General features: G+C 38.1%; 4 protein-coding genes and 1 long non-coding RNA gene across 10 annotated transcripts in view; 2 read left to right on the top strand and 3 right to left on the bottom strand.

The window, feature by feature from the left end:
* The window catches only part of ppm1e (protein phosphatase, Mg2+/Mn2+ dependent, 1E), a 49,815-nt gene extending 46,930 nt beyond the window's left edge, over positions 1–2,885 (bottom strand). The window contains exon 1 of one of the 2 annotated variants that reach the window (XM_052567271.1): positions 2,530–2,885. In XM_052567271.1, the coding sequence (XP_052423231.1) occupies positions 2,530–2,711 (182 nt within the window). In that variant the 5' untranslated portion in view covers positions 2,712–2,885. The remainder of the gene's footprint in view (positions 1–2,529) is intronic. The other variant, XM_052567272.1, reaches the window with a different exon arrangement.
* LOC127966360 (uncharacterized) lies at positions 373–9,598 on the top strand. 4 transcript variants are annotated; one of them, XR_008155601.1, is made up of 7 exons: positions 1,100–1,670; positions 6,051–6,262; positions 6,445–6,642; positions 7,787–7,916; positions 8,011–8,111; positions 8,422–8,869; positions 8,997–9,598. It is a non-coding gene; the product is annotated as an uncharacterized LOC127966360 (long non-coding RNA). The 4 variants fall into 4 exon arrangements; XR_008155599.1 differs by having other exon boundaries at positions 1,123–1,670; positions 8,629–8,869; XR_008155600.1 differs by having other exon boundaries at positions 373–1,670; positions 8,011–8,901.
* Positions 5,101–9,131, bottom strand: rad51c (RAD51 paralog C). The gene is made up of 9 exons (XM_052567273.1): positions 8,989–9,131; positions 8,624–8,867; positions 8,325–8,482; positions 8,006–8,139; positions 7,763–7,894; positions 7,091–7,157; positions 6,949–7,009; positions 6,321–6,381; positions 5,101–6,228 (listed from the first exon to the last, which is right to left on the bottom strand). The coding sequence occupies exons 1-9, from the start codon at positions 9,104–9,106 to the stop codon at positions 6,115–6,117; spliced, it is 1,089 nt and encodes a 362-aa protein (XP_052423233.1). The 5' UTR covers positions 9,107–9,131; the 3' UTR covers positions 5,101–6,114.
* A 327-nt stretch (positions 9,599–9,925) lies between the features above and the next one.
* Positions 9,926–11,891, top strand: LOC127966324 (autophagy-related protein 101). 2 transcript variants are annotated; one of them, XM_052567229.1, is made up of 3 exons: positions 9,926–10,343; positions 10,574–10,831; positions 11,271–11,891. In XM_052567229.1, exons 2-3 carry the CDS (start codon positions 10,580–10,582, stop codon positions 11,673–11,675), a joined length of 657 nt encoding a protein of 218 aa, XP_052423189.1. In that variant the 5' UTR covers positions 9,926–10,343; positions 10,574–10,579; the 3' UTR covers positions 11,676–11,891. The 2 variants fall into 2 exon arrangements, with proteins under 2 accessions (XP_052423189.1, XP_052423188.1); XM_052567228.1 differs by having other exon boundaries at positions 9,933–10,831.
* A 372-nt stretch (positions 11,892–12,263) lies between these two features.
* zbtb21 (zinc finger and BTB domain containing 21) lies at positions 12,264–18,848 on the bottom strand. The gene is made up of 2 exons (XM_052567227.1): positions 18,704–18,848; positions 12,264–17,345 (listed from the first exon to the last, which is right to left on the bottom strand). The coding sequence occupies exon 2, from the start codon at positions 17,338–17,340 to the stop codon at positions 14,263–14,265; it is 3,078 nt and encodes a 1,025-aa protein (XP_052423187.1). The 5' UTR covers positions 17,341–17,345; positions 18,704–18,848; the 3' UTR covers positions 12,264–14,262.
* Between the last annotated feature and the right edge of the window lie 311 nt (positions 18,849–19,159).

The following is a 19,159-nucleotide window of genomic DNA, read 5'->3' as shown; positions in this document are numbered from 1 at the left end:
CTGTTGCTGACATTTGAATGAAATTCAAACACAGAAAACAATAACCTCTTTGTGAGGTGGTCAGAGTGTGTCAGATACAAACACAGTGTAGATCTGTATAGGCTGGTCCAAATATGAGCTGGTTGAGCAAATGCATTAAAGGACATATCCAAATATTATCTGAGGACGTCGTGTGCTTTAGAACCCCCCCCCCCCCCACCACATCTGAATTTCGAATGGCGCATTTGCACAGGACAAGCAAAGCCTGTGATTTTACTCAAATTTACTGACTTGTTTCCTGGATATTATGTAGGCTTTGCGTAACATTACATATAGTAAACAGAAGAATCTTCCTGCTATACATGTCATCCATCTCCATCTGACCATTCTTTTGTTTTTGCTCTACTGACTGTTTTTAGCTTTCTCTTTGGCAAATGATATAGTAGTATGGTGTATAGCGATATAACCCAGCACCCAAAATACTATCAAAACAGCCATTGTTAACTGACAAGCTGCGCACTTGTCAGTTATCATCGGCTCTGTGCAGTAACAGCAGCTCTATGTGAAATCATGCACCTGATGGAGTTTACCACTGATTAGAGAGCAGGCTTTACTGACGAGATGCGCATTAATTATCGGCCGATATTTATCGTGCAACCCTACTAAAAATGCATACAGGAAACATAAAGCTTGAAAAAATAATACACAACCCTGCCAAATCACAGAGATGCTGATTCGCACAGGACTAATATTATCACAGGACGAGTTCAGCCAAATGTTCTAGGTAATTTGCAATTTTTGGAATTTTAACTTCACAAATTTGGGATTCACACAGGATTAAGATCACAGACAAGCGTCACAATTATTACAATTGACTAGAGGTCAAAAGGTTATACTCATCATGTGCCAATAAGGAGCTATTGATTGAGCACAAATCTTAATATTCTTATAAACAGCATTTAATAGTACACAGATTATCATGTCCAATAATATTAAGAATATTCATATTAATGTTGAATGAAATATTGGATATTTAAATTTAATATCTAACAATATTCAAATGTATATCACTCTAATAATATGCACAATACTGAGATTATAATCAATGTCTAATCAATCAATAATTACTTCATATGTAAAAAAAAAAATAATAATATTCTAAATATTCTGTTAATAATCAATGCCCGACAACATTCAGAATATTCAAATTATATTCAGTTTCTAACAATTCTCGGAATATTCTCTACTCTTCTAGAAAAACACGTGCAGGGAAAAAGTAACCACATATGCAAAATATATATTAGAGTCACAAAATGGATACAAACGAGGCTTAAACTAAAAAAAAATGAAACGTGAGAAATCAATAAAGCACAGCAGAAACATCCTGATTCTGGAAGTGTGCAGCTATTTGCGCAGCCATTTATCACTTGAGCCATTAGATTTGTATGTATGAGTATTTAATGCTCATAAAGATTCTGCATGGTTTGAATGGGCTATTTATAGCAACCCAATGACGTTGTTTATCAAACGTAACCCCTTCCCACAGATCTCGCCCAGAATCCAAAACACCGCGAGACCACACTGCTCTCTTCACTACCCTAGGACAAGGCTGTTCGCGATGAATGTATAGACAGGTGTGTCGCAGCATATGGCGATGGCACACACAGCTGCCGACATCTTGAGAGAAAAAGGTAACGGTGTGCATGAAACATGCATGGAATCAAAAGCAGTCGTGCTCTGTTATATAATCGTCTTGATACAGACGACGTGGATGCTGTATGCTCGCTCACATTACGATCTGATAAGCATGCACTCGTGTCAGATCAAAACATATTGATAATTTATCACAAAGGAAATGTTAGCGTCAGAATTATTATAATGAAGCGCTGCGTAAATGTGGGGAATACAGGAGCTCGTCCCCCATCAGAGGACTACAGGGGTCATTGGAGAACGGAGGGTGTAGCCTATTCAGAAAAAAATTAAATGGACTACAATATGGACTGGAAAATCTGCTTGCATTTGTACTAAAATAGCCTATATGAAAAATGTATTTCATATCAGAATGACTGTAATAGTAGTCTTTTTTTTTCTTTTCTTTTTTCTAGCATTGTAATAATATCAATAATATAATGAAACAATATAGTAATAATACAAATATTAAAATTAGTGTCACACCTGTGGACGATATCCTGGCGGAGCACATGAACTACTACCAATCTGAAAACGCTCATATTGTTTTGTTTTAAGTGGCCAGACCTAAACTTTACGCACGTTGAAATTGTACGATACATTTTTGAGCTGTTAAGTTCCCTAAACGACATGATGAAACATTGTGCTTCTCACGCACAAACACGCAGATAACTGCAGGTTAATTCAGCTGCATGAACACCGGAGCAGGAATTAGTTTCCTTTTGTCCTTCGTCCCTCACGTTTTTACCCTTGAGCTCTTTAATGTTTACAAACTTAATGCCATATAACACGCGGTATAAAACCGCTACACGCACATAGTGAGTAAAACAAATGAAACGCGAAGGTGCACCGGTACTTAACTATTTACACAGGTGCTGGAGACACAGGTCGAGACATTCCCCCTCCACCTCGTCCTCCGAGATCAGGTCCGTCAAGGGGCGCATCGGTAGAGGTACGTCCTCCTGGAGAGGTGGCCTCATCTCCCGCAAGAAGAGCTCCAAGAACCTCTTGAATGTTTTCTCCTCGTTGGCAGAGCTGGCCATCGCTTCTCATTCCTGGAGAGACTAGAGACAGCTGGAGCCGGGCAAGAAGTCTACACTACTTTGAATCATAGGCTGGAGGCAGCGACTCTGTAGTCGCGCGAGTTGGGGAGGGCGCGCGCTCGTGTGAACGGAGAGGGATTCGCGCAACAGACGTGCGTGACGTCAAACGGGGGCGGGGCATGGAGAGGAGGGCGGCGAATTAACCTTACAATTAACCCATTTGATTCCATATATTTGTGACGGAAATGTATCCTACTATTGACTTTAAAGGGTCTAAACTGATGATGCAGCCTGTTTTTCACAGAACGCTTAATTTACATGGGGTAAATAGTCACGTGACACGAGTGGCTTCATTCCTGTATGTCAAAACTATTTTATATAAAGTATCTTAACCTAATCTAGTTATTTTAATACATTTTGTATTTTTAAAAACGTGATTAAAGCTTAAATAATTCAAACAATAGGTATTCCAAAACCTCGTTTTGTTTTCCCATTCATATTTTTATCATTTAGTCATTTTACCTTTTTACATTTCGTATGCAATTTAGTCATTTTTGCGTGGGGGTTGTCTGTATTTTTAATGCGCAAAAAAAGGATCTGTATATTGGGGGAAAGAACATGAAAAAGTATGCTACGGGCACGTTTCGGACTATATTTAAAACAGTCATAGTGTGAATATACATTTTTGGTATAAATAACTTTCCAGTAGACGCAGGTCCGTCATGCGCGCTACATCAATGTCGTTGCTGCGTGAAAGTATGACGTCTGCAAAACCCAAAACCCATATGACGTAACCAGAATATGCTTCGTGTTTAATGCTGGATTTGGACTTGTCGGCATTTTTAAGACCTAATTTGTCACAACTTCGAGTAAGTTTCGACGTTATCTAGCTGTTTAAACGGATCATATAACCTTTTTCTGCCAATGCTAAAATGATTAGCCAAGTGAATATTCTTAATGGCCCCAATATCAATGTATTCAAAACTGTCACTATAAATCTATGGTGGCTAGGCCTCAGAAATTTGATGCACATTAGGGTATTATTAAAATCTAATTAGGCAATTATACTAGTAGCCTAATCTATTGAGAGACTGATTCAGACGCCGTATGAAACAATTATATTTAATCGTTTAATCGAAACGGCCACGGTTTACTTCGACAGAGCTCTTAGAGAAAATGTTTATGAGTGAGAAAACTCGGTAAGTGATGTTCTGTGTGCCTGTATATAGGACATCAGAGCTTAAGCTAAAAATAACAAGTGTTGTAGATTTCACATCATTGCTGGGAATTAACTGTTCCGCTCCCAGGCTTAGTTCAGCGGTGGGTTGCCAGAAATTTAACCCTTAACATTAAAATGACAGAAAAAAAAACTAAAAGCTTCTTACATGGCTTAAAAGATATCCTATATTTACTGTGGTTTTAGGACATGCCTTGTTAGTTCAGCCAGGGCTGCTAGATCCTATTAAAGCAAAATTAACCCTTTCAAGAATGCATCAGCCTAATTAATTTTCTAACAAAATATAGAAGCTATAGTTAGGCACATATAGTCATCTACTGCTGAGACAAAAAATGACAGAAAAAAACACCTGAAAATATCTTTAACTGCTGGTTGGGGATCCCATATTTGCTATTAGTTCACACTATTGATACTGAGGGATGCCAGATACTATCATTAACCATTAAAATGACAGGAAAAAATCTAAAAGCTTCTAACACAGTTTGAAGGATTATTTGTTTTAGAACATGTTCGTTAAAAGGCAAAATTAACCCTTTCATTAATGTACGGTTGTATTTTCACACAACATATTACGGATAGACAACTACAGTTATTTCAGAGGAATTCAAATGACAGAAATAGAGCTCAGATTTTTCATTATAAAAATGACAGAGGGTCTTTTATAATATCCAACACCGTATTAATGCTTTCAAAATTGTAGGGTAACCACAGTTCCTGGCAAAATATCATAGTTACCACAGCTATTGCTAGGTAACGAAAATGACAGAAAAATTATGAAAGCTTTTGAAGTGAGTAATGACAACGGTATTTCTAAACTGGTTACCATGGTGCATATTTGTAAAGAACAACAAAGTGTAGCCTTGCCTGTATAGAGCAATCTGAAACTGTATTCATAGTCAGCTAGTCTAACCTGTCATATTCATCTTCAAAATTATAAGTCTTAAGGTTAAGCGAGGTGTGATGCAGTGACCCAGGATGACAGTTGCACAGCAGTGTAGGAATACCCAGTGTACCTTCCTCCTCACCTGAGAAAGCCTGAGGCCAAGAGCCTGTTAGGACACATCCAGACAGTCACCCATCTTAAACCAGCCATGACAAATGATGTAATCCTATTAGTCCAGCACTCTGTCACAAGCAGTTCTTCAATCATGATCTGTTCATGTGTCTAACACAGAGGTTAAAAACATCAAGTACCCAATGTCCCCTTCTTCCCACATGAACATAAAGCATTTAAGTCTGTTCTTCGGCCGGGTGTCTCAACTATCCATTGCCAGCCAAGGAAATATGAGGTGAAGTGCTCATATTTTATCTTTGTGCTGATGTAATGCTGGCTTCCCAGTGTATAATTCAATTAGAGTGATGAACCTCACACATATACGCTGGGAGTGAATGAACCTGGATGATATACTGATATTGAACCCGCACAATCTGCGGCTAAGTTATTAATGTTACTTGGAGGTGAATGTGAGCGGTAAACTCTTTATCTCTATACTGTCACTCACGCATAAATCATGGCAGAAAGTCATTCTGATGCGACCTGTGCAACACAATATACACAACAAAACCTTCTCACTGGGTTCATTAGGGCCAAATTATTCAATACACTATTACAAATTGAGTTAATTGCATATTATGGCACAAAGTCTGGGCTTGTGTGAATTAGGTGACATGATTAACGACTGACGATTGTCCATTAGTTTGACTTATCACTAGCACTTGAAGCGGCACAAAAACAATTTTGCATTTATTATATACAGAATATTAGCCAAGTAAAGTGTTGGAGAATAATGAACACCAAGAATAGCTTTTAATATTTGTATAAATGTATGATCTTTAACCTGGTCCATCAACCAGTTTAAGTTGGAAAGTTTTGGTCACTTTGGAATAGGTGTGCATTTTTAGTGTTTCCACATGAATTGTAACATTGTCGGATTGTCTGGTGGGAAATATTGGATACACTTATTAATCCACTAATACCAAAAACAATCAATATACTGTAATTTATTCAATAATAATCCAAGAACTAACCCTCCCTTGTTGTGCTTTTATATAATATATACATTTTTGTGCATTCCTGCTATGATGCTTTCTTTTTCTCTCAGCACATTTTGAGTTTTGAAGTGGCATCCTACAGCTTTTAAAAGCAAACTGGTCTGCAATACATCCTCAAGACAGATCCTCCATTCGAGGGCGTTTGCTGTGGTTTCCTGAAGGACATGAGACTGCAGACGAAGCAGGAGTAGGTCTGGGTTCATCTGGGGCATCCCTAAAACCCTGGACCTGTGTGAGATCACAAATATATATAGAGAGAAATGTAAGGAAATATATATGCATGTATATTTTCCTCATATCTTCCCCACTGTTAAACTTACTGTGATTTGATATTGGATTGTGGCTTCCATTTGACTTGGAGACTTGTACAGGGAGGCAAGCCTAAACACAGAGTGAACAGGGGAGAAATGCATAAAATGACCCGTTTTTTTTTTTCCATTGCAGAGTGCACATTCTCTGCCTCTCTGACCTTGTCGGCTCGGTTTAAAAAGCAAGAGGGTCTGCGGCAATTCAAATGCAGGGAGGCTGAACTGTACAGCCAGCGGGAAGACCTTCAACTTTATGGCAAGAGACGAGAAAGCATGATGGAGATGCTCTCTGTGCATCTCTACTGCCTGCTGCTACAGAGTAATAGACTGGCAGGTATGCAGAATGCATTATGAATCAGGTCTGGCTACAAAAGGCAAAGCAAGCTACTTGTTTAAAGTGATTCATTCCATCACCCACGGAGGTGAAGGGTAAAGAGTTTATGCAACATACTCTCGCTCTCTCTCTCTCTCCAGAAAATACATTTGACTGAGAACCTCACAGATGTTAGCTTCTATTTTCTAAAGCCAGTTTTTGCTGTGTCAGGACAGGTTGAGTGAACTTAAAAGACTTAATCCAGCAACAACAAAAAAAACAAACACCTTCCCACACAATTAGCAAATTAAAAGTGTTTGTGTTTACCTTCGCAGTCCCTCCCAGTGCAGGATGAGCCTCTGCGTCGCAGCATGACCCCAACTCTCACCTGAAGTGTGAATTTTAATTGTTATTACGTTGATGAATATGTTAAAGAAAATACACTGAATGAATATCTGCTATGTCTTACCTAATGCAGGAACCAGCTTAGATTGGCCATTTGAAACTCTTGTCGTCATCTGATTGGTCAAAACAACCTAAGACCACATGGAAACCAAATTTAGTTATTTTTATTAAAATATATATATATATATATATATATATATATATATATATATATATATTTCTTTATTTATGAACATAGATAGAGAGATAGACGAGCATTATTTTAGTATTATTGATATGCTATTACAGTTCTTGTAAATATTTTAAATTAGATTTTAATTATATAATTTCAGTTTTTACTTCAATTTTAAAGTTTCTTTTGCATTTTGTATATATTTTTATTAAATGTTTTTATGCCTATATAATTTTTATAAATTATAATTTTTTTATTTAATTTGAGTTATTTGGTACTTTAAATAAATTACAAGGTAAATTAAATGAAAATGAAAAATATTTTTTTTATTTAATTATTATTAATTTACCCAAATGTGAGTATTCTACAAAAAAATAATGAATTAAATATATCCTTATCAAACATCCTGACAGACACACACACTGTCACACAAACATATAATATTAAATATTAGATATTTTTATTTAACCAAATATAAATATTCTGCAAAAAAAAAAAAATGTTTTAAATTGATTTGTCTGCTATTCATTATTCTTTGTTACAATAGTAAGATTTACTGAGTACCGCTAAACTATGTTGTGTTGCTAGTTGGATGAGCTGCTGGGCAAGGCCATTTAGGAGACGAGTCCTCTGAGAAAGATCCTCAAAGTCATGCCGGAATGGGAAGGCGATGCTGTCAATCACTACCAACCTCACCTGTGATTGGATGATACAACATGTAATATATAAGGACGTAATTAGCAGTACAGTAATATCACATTGCTGAACGAGATGTCCTTAGCAGCAGTCCTGATTATTCATTTTCACCTCAGGATGCTCAGAAAGGAAGTCAGGTAGGAGGTAAACCTCAGCTAACAGCTCTACATAGTCATGGCAACGGACCAAGAAGAGACTTGAGAGGATCTTCTCGACAGTAAGTTCCTCTAAAGCCTGTCTCTGTTCTAAGAGGAAAAGCAAAGACAGATTATTTGACAATTATACATTTTGTGTTTCAAAAATGAATTCAAATGTGCATGAAACTACAGGTAAAGTTGAAAAATATTAGGTCTGAAGCGCTCATAAAGCATTTTATTTTTCTAAACGTACATTTAGACATCCCAACTTAGCTTAAATACTCAAATCAGACCTGTATCCTCTGCCAGGAGGGTGCAGTGCTGCACGACTGCCTCTGCCATATCAACAACCCGCTGCACTAAGAAACTCCCTTCTGTGTCTATATACAGTGCCTTTCCTCCCAGACCTCCAAAGCACACAGGAATCTGGACGTCCACAGCAAGCTGCATGCTTTAAAAGAAAAAAAGGAAGAAAAAAAAACATCTATTCTGCTTTAGGGCACATAGCACTTTTTGAAATATGTGCCACATATTAGCAAGACATTTGAATTTAAGATGCACTATACATTTTATAATCCATTTCCTTCCATACCACAGTTGAGTCTTTCCAACACCAGGGGCCCCACAGATCTCAGTGGTCTTTCCCACGGGCACGCCCCCTCCTAGGGCATCATCCAGGGCTGAGCAGAACGTCACAATGCTCCCCAGAGCCTGCTCCTGGTGCAGGAGATCCAGAGCTGTTAGGCTCTCCGTTGCTGCTCTCTGCTGGTGAGGCTGGCCATCATCCCTCAACATCTGCAACACCTCCACTGCCTCCTCCTGTGAGATACCTGCCTCTGTGAGCGAAACAAGCACAGATATAACAAAAATGTGATTCAGTTGAACCTTTCTAGTAAACTGTGATCATTTTGAGGCGGTACGAAAAAGTACTTTTGTGCTATTTTCAAAAATAAATACCTTTGCAGAGCTGAAGAGGACGCATGTCAATCAAATCTGACGCCACTTGGAAACCCGCGTTGATGAGCTTCACCTTCACCGAGGGCGCCAGAGGGAGGCTGGGCACAGTCCTCTGCATCTTACTGACACGGACGAGCACCCGGCTAAAATTACGTTGTACACACGGTTGTCGGTTCTATGCCAGTTTAGGACAAATGACAACAAATTCTAGCCATTCGAAAATATCTTCCTTTAGGAGGACACACTTAAAATCACTCTTTGAAGAATTTACTATCGAAAGAATATTTTTATGAAATCAAAATATAAACATATGAGGACTTCTGTTTCTTCATGTATTTTCCTTCCCTTTGATACTCCCTCCAAAACAAGAAACGAAGTGGAATGTGGAAAAGTCTCTTCAAAATAAAAGTCCCAAGACGACGTCAATGACGCATTTTAGTATACGATTATATTCCGTTTATTTATTGCATGTAATATGCAGTGTTGGGGAGTAGTCCCAGTGTTGGGGAGTAATTTACAATAGTAAATATTATATGTAATAAAATTATTCGTATTGTCTCTAAGTATATAATAGTAATACAATTTTATAATAAATAGAGCCATTCAGTAATTTTGTGACATGCTTTCTCATCCCTTAAGAGAGAAATATATATATATATATATATATATATATATATATATATATATATATATATATATATATATATATATATATATATATATATATATATATATATATATAATATTTTTTTTTTCTTAAGAGATGATGAAGCATGTCACAAAATTACTGAATGGCTCTATTTATTATTATTATTATATTTTATTACTATTATATACTTAGAGACGATACGAATGATTTTATTACATATGATATTTACTATTGTCATAAATAATCGTTGTTTTATTTTACTTATTTATATACACTACACTACTACTATACACTACTACTACGTATGCTTTAATTGTTGTTTGCAATTATTGTAATGTAACTCACTTTGTAAAATGCCGGTGATTATATACATTTCTCTTGGTATTATTTATGTTATGCATGCAATGATAATAAAAATAACGAAAGTTCACAAGTACATAGCAAATACATTTTATCGCTACTAATTCAATCTTATCCATTGAATCTTGCTAGCAAGATACTTTCAGTCCAGTTCTTACTAAATAATGTTCCACTACTGAGCCTGCTGTTTTATCTCGAAAACATGATGTCATGTGAAACAACCACTGCGAATATTACAACGCCAAACTGCACTGTCCCTTATCCCGTCCTGTACAGCTGATGCGTGTTTACAAAACAGAAGACTCCATTGCAAGAAAAAAATGTACTTCGACATTTCGTACGTAAGGTAACATGATATATAAACGCCATATAGCAGTTTAAATCGTAATTATATTGTAAAGTCGGTATTTAATTGTGAGCTGTTTCAGTCAGTCTGAAGTGGCGTAGCAAAAGCTCTTTTTAGAAGTCGCCGAATGTGTTTGGATAAGGTTACGTGCCTCTTCGACACAATTGAGCTCAGTTCAACATATAATTCTTAAGTCTTTTTGATTGAATAACTGTAGAAGCTTATTATAGACCATCATGAACTGTCGGTCAGAAGTCCTGGAGGTGTCAGTGGAGGGCAGGCAGGTGGACGAGGCCATGCTGGCCGTCCTGCACACGATCCTCCTGCACCGCAGCACTGGGAAATTTCACTATAAGAAAGAGGGCACGTACTCCATCGGCACGGTGGGAACTCAAGACGTGGACTGCGACTTCATCGACTTCACATTCGTGCGAGTGTCTTCTGATGAGCTGGACAGGGTTATCAGGAAAGCGGTAGCCGAGTTTAAGGTGCCTCTGATCACATTATTTCATATAAGAGATATATTTGAATAGATTATTAGGCTCTATTTGGATATTGTACCTTGGTAGTACCATAATAGAGAGAGAGAGACCTTGAGCCAAAAACTCATCACCCAACACCAATTACTTAATTTAAATATTTTTTTGTGCAAACTATGTATAACAGAAGATTACTGGAAAAACAAATATGTACATACATAGTATATGTACACTATATGGAAAGAAAGTACAATTATTATATAAAAAAATACACTATACTTGATTAAGAGCAAAAAAACAAACAATAAAACACAATAATAATAATATAAAAATAAAACACTGAATAATAATAAAAATTTTCACCTAATTAATTAATATCCCAGACCTTTCAATAATGTAGCAACATTCTTACATGTTAACATGTAACCACAAACTTATTTCTACCCAGGATGCTCTTGGTAATTCTGGGAGTGATGGCATGGGTCAGATCTCATTGGAGTTCTACCAGAAGAAGAAGTCACGCTGGCCCTTTTCAGACGAATGCATCCCGTGGGAGGTCTGGAGCATCAAGGTGAACGTGGTGAACCTGGCCAACGAACAGGAGCGTCAGATCTGCAGGGAGAAGGTTGGCGAGAAGCTCGGCGAGAAAGTCATCAACATCGTGGAGGTAATCAACCGGCACGACTACCTTCCCAAGATGCCCACCCAGTCGGAAGTGGACAATGTGTTCGATACGAGTTTGAAAGACGTTCAGCCGTATCTGTACAAGATCACGTACCAGATCACTGATTCTCTGGGCACGTCAGTGAGCACGACCATGAGGAGGCTGATCAAAGATACGCTGGCATTGTAAAGGGACAGTGAAACTGCTGAATCCCAGATGCTTCTTGGATGTTTATGAGGATCGTGTAAAAATAGAAAATCACATACATTGTCCCTGAATGGGATTTACACTTTCCCTGTATAATAATGGTATCCACTATCTTTATATCAGATAATTCAAGCAAGAATATTATTGTTACTTGTTTTGTTTTTGTTTTTTAAATAAAATCTAATTATGTTACCTGAATTATATTGTTCGGAATTAATTTGTCTGAATTTACGCTTGCCTGATAAACATTAATTTAAAGTTACCTTTCTTGAAAAGTATGAAAATATTTTATAAATAATATATCAGCATTAGACGACAAGTAGGTGTTCTTTCTCAAGAAATAATTCAAAAGCTAATTATGAGCAATAGTGTGTATTCAATTTAAAAAAATAAAATTAAAAACAACAAAAATATGTAATGCATAATTGTGAGGACTCTTAATTTTTCTTCTCGAAGTCTTATTTTAAACAACTTTTGTGTTTTTATTTTAGAAGCAAAATGTATAATGCATACAAGTGCCTGCAAATACGGTAACTTACGTGGTCTCCAAATCTGAACACAAACACAGCATTGCACAGTATTGATATTTATTTTTAGAAAGCAAGCACAGAAAACAGTAGAAAATGCATTAACACAAAAACTGATACAGTTTTTAAAGCCACATTAGAACAGTTCAAGTGCTTACAAATATTAGTTATTGCAGTGATACCACAAGAATACCAAAAAAGATATACTTTTCATAAAACAGAGAAAATGTTGTATGAACAAAGACCATAAAAATGTGTTTTGAGGATTAAATGTTCTGCTCTGTCATCACTATTCATTCAATGCCATACAATCTTTCAATGAACCATAATAAGAAGTTTTATCAATTCCTGAAATAATCATTTTTTCATCAGGACACATCTGTTAGTAATATAGTTGAATTTTTAACCCAAAACAAGAAGTATATTATGTCGTGTAATACTGGGGTCAAAAGTAAATGCAAACTAAATCAGGTACTTCTATCCTCCTGAGTAATAGGCAAGGGGGGGAAATAAGTTGAAAAGGAATGTGTTACCATTTTATCCATCAAAATATAGACTAAATGACAGTAGCTGATTGAAAATGCAAAGAGCAAGCAACATATTTAGATTTTGTGCTCAACAAAGGCCACAAGCTTGTGAAGCCAAACATCCCCTAATGTAAGGGAAGAAGACTTTTTACTTAATTGATTTAATATTTTAAACACTTTCTAAATATATGAGGAAGAAATATCAAGGAATAAGATAACTGTTTTTGTGCTTTAATATTTTAGAATAAAGATCTTCTCTGGGTCATACTGTCACAGAAAAGGTCAACTGAACATTGGGAATGTCCAACCATTCAACGTCATTGCATCAAGACTTCATTAATCACTGAGTACTGAGTTCTGGTAAATTGAGCTTACACTATTGTAAAGCTCACAATGTACTGATACAGTACTGATACAGTGTGAAAATCTACTCAAAACGTCATCTCTACACATTTATGAGAAGTAATTCCCACATATACTGCATGTCCTGTACAACAAAAGTATTAGGAGATCCACATTGCAGGCACACACTAAACTGCTTAAAGAACATCACTCCAAACCTGCTATTTTGTACATATAAAGCCTTCTAATTTGTTCAATACAATCACTGAATATTATCCACAACCTCTAAACAAAAATACCATCTAAGTCTACATAACTGGCAAAAGCACGTTAACAGAATACTCTTAAAATGAAAAATACAACTTAACTAGCAATATCGGAATTAAGTTACAAAGGTTTTCCTCTATCAGCATTCACAAAGTTTATTGAATAGTTTGATATCTACTATTATTCTCTGCCTAAGGTATGGTTTTATATGGTTCAAGCACATCTTAAATCAAGATTTAAATCTTCATTCTCTCAAATGAGCAAAGCAACAATTTAAGATGAATAGCTCTAACTATTAAGCAGGGCTGAAAAAATCTAATATTTGAACATCTTTTTCGTATATTTCCTTAACTTACATGGGGCATAAATAAACTTAAAGCTATTGTTTTAGGCCAGTAAAGAGGGAATTAATGTATATTAATGCCCTTTCAACGCCAGCCTGTGCTTTTAATAGAAAGCAATGTTTTTTTGGAATTGCTTCAAAGTGCTCATTCAACAGCATAAAGGCCACTAAAACAACAGATGTATGCAAGTAACAATCCAAAAAAGTAATCACTCATTTTTTGTTTGCAGTAAATCAAAGAAAGTACTAATGTGAAAGCAATCGGTTTCATTTATAACAGTCTTTCCTGATCACTGAAAAATGAACTTAGAAATAATACAGGGAAATGCTTTTGAAAGCAAATGTATGTTTTAAGCAACTCTTGGCATGCAATCCAAGGTGCATTCAGGAAACTCTGACAGTCTGAATACTGTTTATAGAAATAAGGTGTAATAAGTATGATCAAATGCTATTAATAAATCCCTGGGTTTTATCTGCAAGTGTTTCCCAAAAGTAAATCATGTGACAAGCTCCAAGTTAGTCAACTTCAATAGTTAGGGCTACAAATGTGCAACTCTGCGCTCTTACGTATGGCTCTGCTCGTGACTCCACAGACTGAAGGCGGTCTTAAATGTCCGGTGACAGAATTTGCACATGTACTGCCGTTTAAAAGTGAGCGCAGAGAGAGTGGGGGCATGGTAAAATAGCGTGTCGGATTCCTCAGGGGTGATCGTTTTTTCTGTGCTGTCGGACTTGGTTTGAGAATGTTCCTTAGGCTCATCGTCGCTGGTTTTCTCCTGCTCTGGCTTCTTGAGTTTGGTTGACGGTGACGTAGAGCCTCTGGGTTCCTCTCCTGCGGCATCCACCCCAGAACAGGTTGCTTTAAGTGGAGAAGTTGGGGGCTCTGGAATGGAAATTGTGAGAGGTGGAGAAGGAGACGGAGAAGATTGAAGCCTGTCCATGTCTCTCATCTCTGGCTCTTCAGTTGTGGACATGTGGGACTGGTAGTGGCTCCAGAGGCGGAAGTTGGTCCTGAATGCTTTGTGACATATGTGGCAGATAAAGGGTTTGATGTGGCAAAGCAGTTCCTGATGTCGTTCTAGGTCTTTGTGGGCACTGAAAAGCTTCCCACACTTCTCACAAGGCCAAACGCCCGGTTCCTCAGATCCAACAGAAGCAGTGCTCATGCCATCCTTGGCTGATACTGCTTCCTCTTGAGGTTCCTCTTTGACCTGCAACTCCCCTTGACCGTGAGCACTCAAGTCCTCTGGGACATAAGACGATGAGTCTTCAGAATCATACATGGGTGGAACCGATGAGTCACTGTACACTCCTTCCTCTCTGGAGTCATGTATCAACTCCTGAGAAGAAGGTGGAACTCCGAGAACGCTGGATGATTCGTCATGACTGCTCTCTTGGAGACCGAGAGTCAACTGCTCCTTCATACTCATCATATTGTGATTGTGAACTTCAACCTGATGACGCCATATGCTGAAAGAGGACTTAAACGTGCGCATACACTCAAGACAGGTCAGCTTCTTGTACTTGCAGTGAGCTTCGTGGTCTTTCTTGACGACTGTATTGGAGAATCGAAGTCCACAGTATGGGCAGACGGTAGCATACCTGCAAGCTCTCTCGTGGTCTTCTAATTCAGTCAAAGAGGGCAGTTTCTCATTGCAGAGTCGGCAAGAAAAGACATCCTTATCTTGGTTTTCTTTAAGATGTGTCAGCTGCTGCTGCTTGTATTGAAGGTCTCTCTCTGCATCCGTGTCAAGGTTAGCCGGCTCAGCAGAGTGTCCTTTCATATGTAATTTTAAGTGTGACTGAAAGAAAAACATTTTGCCACAGTAGGGGCATCCGTAGGACCTCGATCGCCTGTTTTTCCTGCCGAAGGGTTGTGACTGCAGGCCTTGCTTGGATCTCCGGAGCTTCATAATCAAGGCCTTCTTTATCTCCCGCTCTCGTACAATATCAATTAGCTTCCTCTGAAACTTCTCGTCCAGAACAGAATAGGAACTAGAAGAGGGTGCGGGATTTTGCACCACGCCGTGTTGGGTTTGGCAGTGAGTCCAGACTTTGAAGTTTGTGTGAAAGCGTTTGTGGCAGATGTCGCACGCATATGGCTTCTCTGGGTTGTGGTACATGTTCACATGGCGATACAGACCCGCATTGGACCTGAAAACCTTCAGGCAGTTCCAGCACTTAAACATTTTGTTTGGCCGAAGTTCTCCAGGTTCCTCATTATTATTGTCCATGTTGGAATTGTAAGGTACCTCATCAAATGTGCTTTCCTGATGCATCAGATGATGCTCATTAACAGGCCTAGATCTCTTAAAAGGCATGTAACTACCATCTATCTTACTCTTCCTTTTCATTGAGGGAGTAAAGTACCCTCTAGGACCTTCATCATAGTTTGCCTGAAAGTCTTTGAAGTTTACCGGCAGGTTGTCTCCAACTGTAATGCGTACTATTTCAGAGGGGTCAGCAAGAGGACTGCTGGGCTCCGCTTTAATTCTGAGTTGAGTCGTTTGAGTGCCCTCTGTCTGATATGGATTTCGCTGTCTCGACCTGAGAAGAAGCGGCATATCTTTTGACACCCGATCCTCATTTTCAGGGAATGGCGACCTCGCTGCTGAGGTAATTAACTTGACCACGGACTGTTCTCGACTTTGTGAGTCCTTTAGCTCCAGAGCTGGAGAAAAAACGGGAACTGGACTATCCATCGACAATGATCTGCGCAGCAGACTTTTAATAAGTGGCCCACTTCGGTCTACAGTTTGGTTGCGTGGACCTTGATGTTCACCCACTGGTCTGGAATCATGCGATGCTTCCATTCTTCCATCAATGGCGCCATCAGTTTGATCTGATTGTAGGCTTGCATGCTGTACAGACTCGCTGAATGACACTGAGGATGTTAGTTGCGGCCTCATAGATTGCGATCTGTATTCAGTTCGACGTCTCAGTATGGATGTTGGTGAGGAGATGATAGATCTGCAGTCGCCATCGTCTGTGTTTTTATACGAACTTCTGCTCTTGGAGGTACTACTGGACTCTTTTTCATTTGGTCTGACGTGTCCTGAGGATTGGCTTTGATTGCTGAAATCGTGTGTGAGCGAGGGTGGCTCTGTGGCCTGTTTAAATGATTTTCCCTGAAGAGTCAAACTTTTCCTCTGAAACACATCCATGCCAGGCTGCTCACCTTGACCTTGATGTACAATAACACTTCTCTTTTGAGAAGCGCCATCCTCTTCCTCAAAGAGCGACAACCGTTTCCTTGACACGGAGTATGATGCCTGAGGTCTTACAGACATGATGTTAGTTAGAAAGGGAATGCCGAGGCTATATCCCAGTTCCTGTATAGCTGCCAGGCTGCATTTCTCCACAAACAGAGATGAGGAGTAGATGTAGTTGAGCACAATCTCAAACGCATCAGGCTCACAGAAGTCAAGCTGAACAATGGAGCTGTTCTCTGCTTCCCTTCTGGAGAACACTGACTGGAAATATTCACTGCATGCTGCAAGGACGCTTTTATGGGCCTGGTATTGTTGATCACCCACTAACAACACAACATCACAGAGCTGACCCTTCAACCGCTGTTCGTTGAGGACACCCAGCAGAGAAATACCATGGGAAGGGTTACAGTAGTGCCCCAGGCTCTCCATTTTGGCTTTGAAGGGGAGTAAAAGAAAAAATACTAATTTAGTGACATTGAAAAGTCATAACAGCAGTGATTTCAATAAAGCTACCAAATTATCTTGGTAACATTTTACATAAATATCAATACCCTGACATTACTTAATGTATAAGGTATTATGAACCACAAATTAACAGTTTCTTACATCATTTATTTATGTATTTGTATTTAATTGTATACATGCGGTTTGCGCATTGCTAATTCATGTTTGCTTATATTACATTCACTTACTACAACTTGAAATATTACAAATATATTCATATATGTGGAAATGAACATTAACGTACATAAAAAAAAATTCACAATGCATTAAATAATGCTAAAATTAAATCTAATTACAATTATTACCATCATCTTACAAAATAATTTCCTAGGCACACAACATGTAAGCTGTAATTTGTCGCAAACCAATACACATTTCCATTAAATTTGTTTTCTTTAAAAACAAATGTAAAATAGCTACAGTTATTGAAACATCTGAAATCTAATTAATATTTAGTATTTAGCCTTTAAATGATAAGGAGGCACTCTGGACTGATTGGCAACCACTGCAATACAGTGTAAAAAAAAAACATAACAGTCTGACGAAGATGCCTGACTACAAACACTATTCATATATGAATACATTCTGAAATAAAACACTGTCACATGATTTCAATAAATTATAAATCTATAAACAAAATAGTAGACATTTAACATGTTCAAATTAGAAAAGCGTAAATATTTATGTTATTTAGTAAGCTGTTAAATAATATGTCGCAGTAGAATTACATTAAGCAAATAAATATAATAAAATACAGTAAGCGGGCCTACCCAGCGTCTACGCATGCGCTCAACGACCGCTGATTACATCATGTCTAACGTTAGTTACAGTTGGTTTTACGCTGCCCAGAGAGACTACTCGCTCATGAAAACGAGGCGTGATTATGTTTATATTTTAACTGAAATGATTTCGCTGCATATTCCTTCCTCTTAATCTCGAGCTCCATTTCAAATAAAACCATTTGTTGGTTCACCGTTGCCAAGCTGTTACCATATCAGCAAACAAGTCCAAAATATAGGCAACCGGTTGCGTTTCTTCACTCTTACTATTCAGAAGATAGGAAATGAACCGATTAGAACACGCGTCTGCGCACACACATCCTCTCCTGTCACCGACTGCGCAGACGTCGCATCCTCACAACAGACCGAGAGCAGCCGCTTCTGTCAGGAAAGAGAGAGAGCGCGAGAAATCTCCTCGGCGTTACGTCAGTAAAGGCTGATTTCCCCCAAACAACATTCAACTACTTCGATTTGACGACGAAATAAAGTTGTTCAGGATTTCAACTCACTCTAGTTCGGTGGCTGTGGATGCCCCGGGGCTCCGACACTGGACTTTGTTTCAGAGTTGCGTTGAGCATGAAGCAGTCGTGATTCCATCCATTTTGTATTTGACGTCATCCCACTCTAGGGATGAGGTCATCGCTAAGAACGCTCGTCACGTGTGCTGCTCTCTGATTGGCTGCTGTATAAGCTGTGGGCGTTCACGGAGGAAATGAGCGGAGGATGACGGACTGATAAACAGTGGAGATGAGCTCGCACGTATGCACACACTTGATGAAGACATAGGAAGCTTTTTGCCATCAAGTATAACGTTACTTATATAAGTCAGTACTTCTAAACACAATTTTATTTGTGTTGGAGGTATTTATTATTTAATCAAATGTATTTAATAATAGGGTTAAAGGTTTTTTTGCATGCAGTGTATAGACTATGTGTATTAACAATGTGATTTTTAAAATACATAA

Source organism: Carassius gibelio, chromosome B10 (genome assembly GCF_023724105.1).
Source record: "Carassius gibelio isolate Cgi1373 ecotype wild population from Czech Republic chromosome B10, carGib1.2-hapl.c, whole genome shotgun sequence".
Classification (NCBI taxonomy): domain Eukaryota; kingdom Metazoa; phylum Chordata; class Actinopteri; order Cypriniformes; family Cyprinidae; genus Carassius; species Carassius gibelio.
This window is presented reverse-complemented; position numbering and strand designations above follow the sequence as displayed.

Bases quoted from the DNA above. Each gene is read 5' to 3' on its own strand.
- rad51c (XM_052567273.1), bottom strand. From the start codon at position 9,106: ATGCAGAGGACTGTGCCCAGCCTCCCTCTGGCGCCCTCGGTGAAGGTG. The intron at 8,483-8,623 runs GTATGGAAGGAA...TTTCTTTTAAAG, and splicing joins GTTGGAAAGACTCAACTGTG to CATGCAGCTTGCTGTGGACG. The intron at 6,229-6,320 runs GTAAGTTTAACA...GATCTCACACAG, and splicing joins CAATCCAATATCAAATCACA to GTCCAGGGTTTTAGGGATGC.
- LOC127966324 (XM_052567229.1), top strand. From the start codon at position 10,580: ATGAACTGTCGGTCAGAAGTCCTGGAGGTGTCAGTGGAGGGCAGGCAG. The intron at 10,832-11,270 runs GTGCCTCTGATC...ATTTCTACCCAG, and splicing joins AAGCGGTAGCCGAGTTTAAG to GATGCTCTTGGTAATTCTGG.
- zbtb21 (XM_052567227.1), bottom strand. From the start codon at position 17,340: ATGGAGAGCCTGGGGCACTACTGTAACCCTTCCCATGGTATTTCTCTG.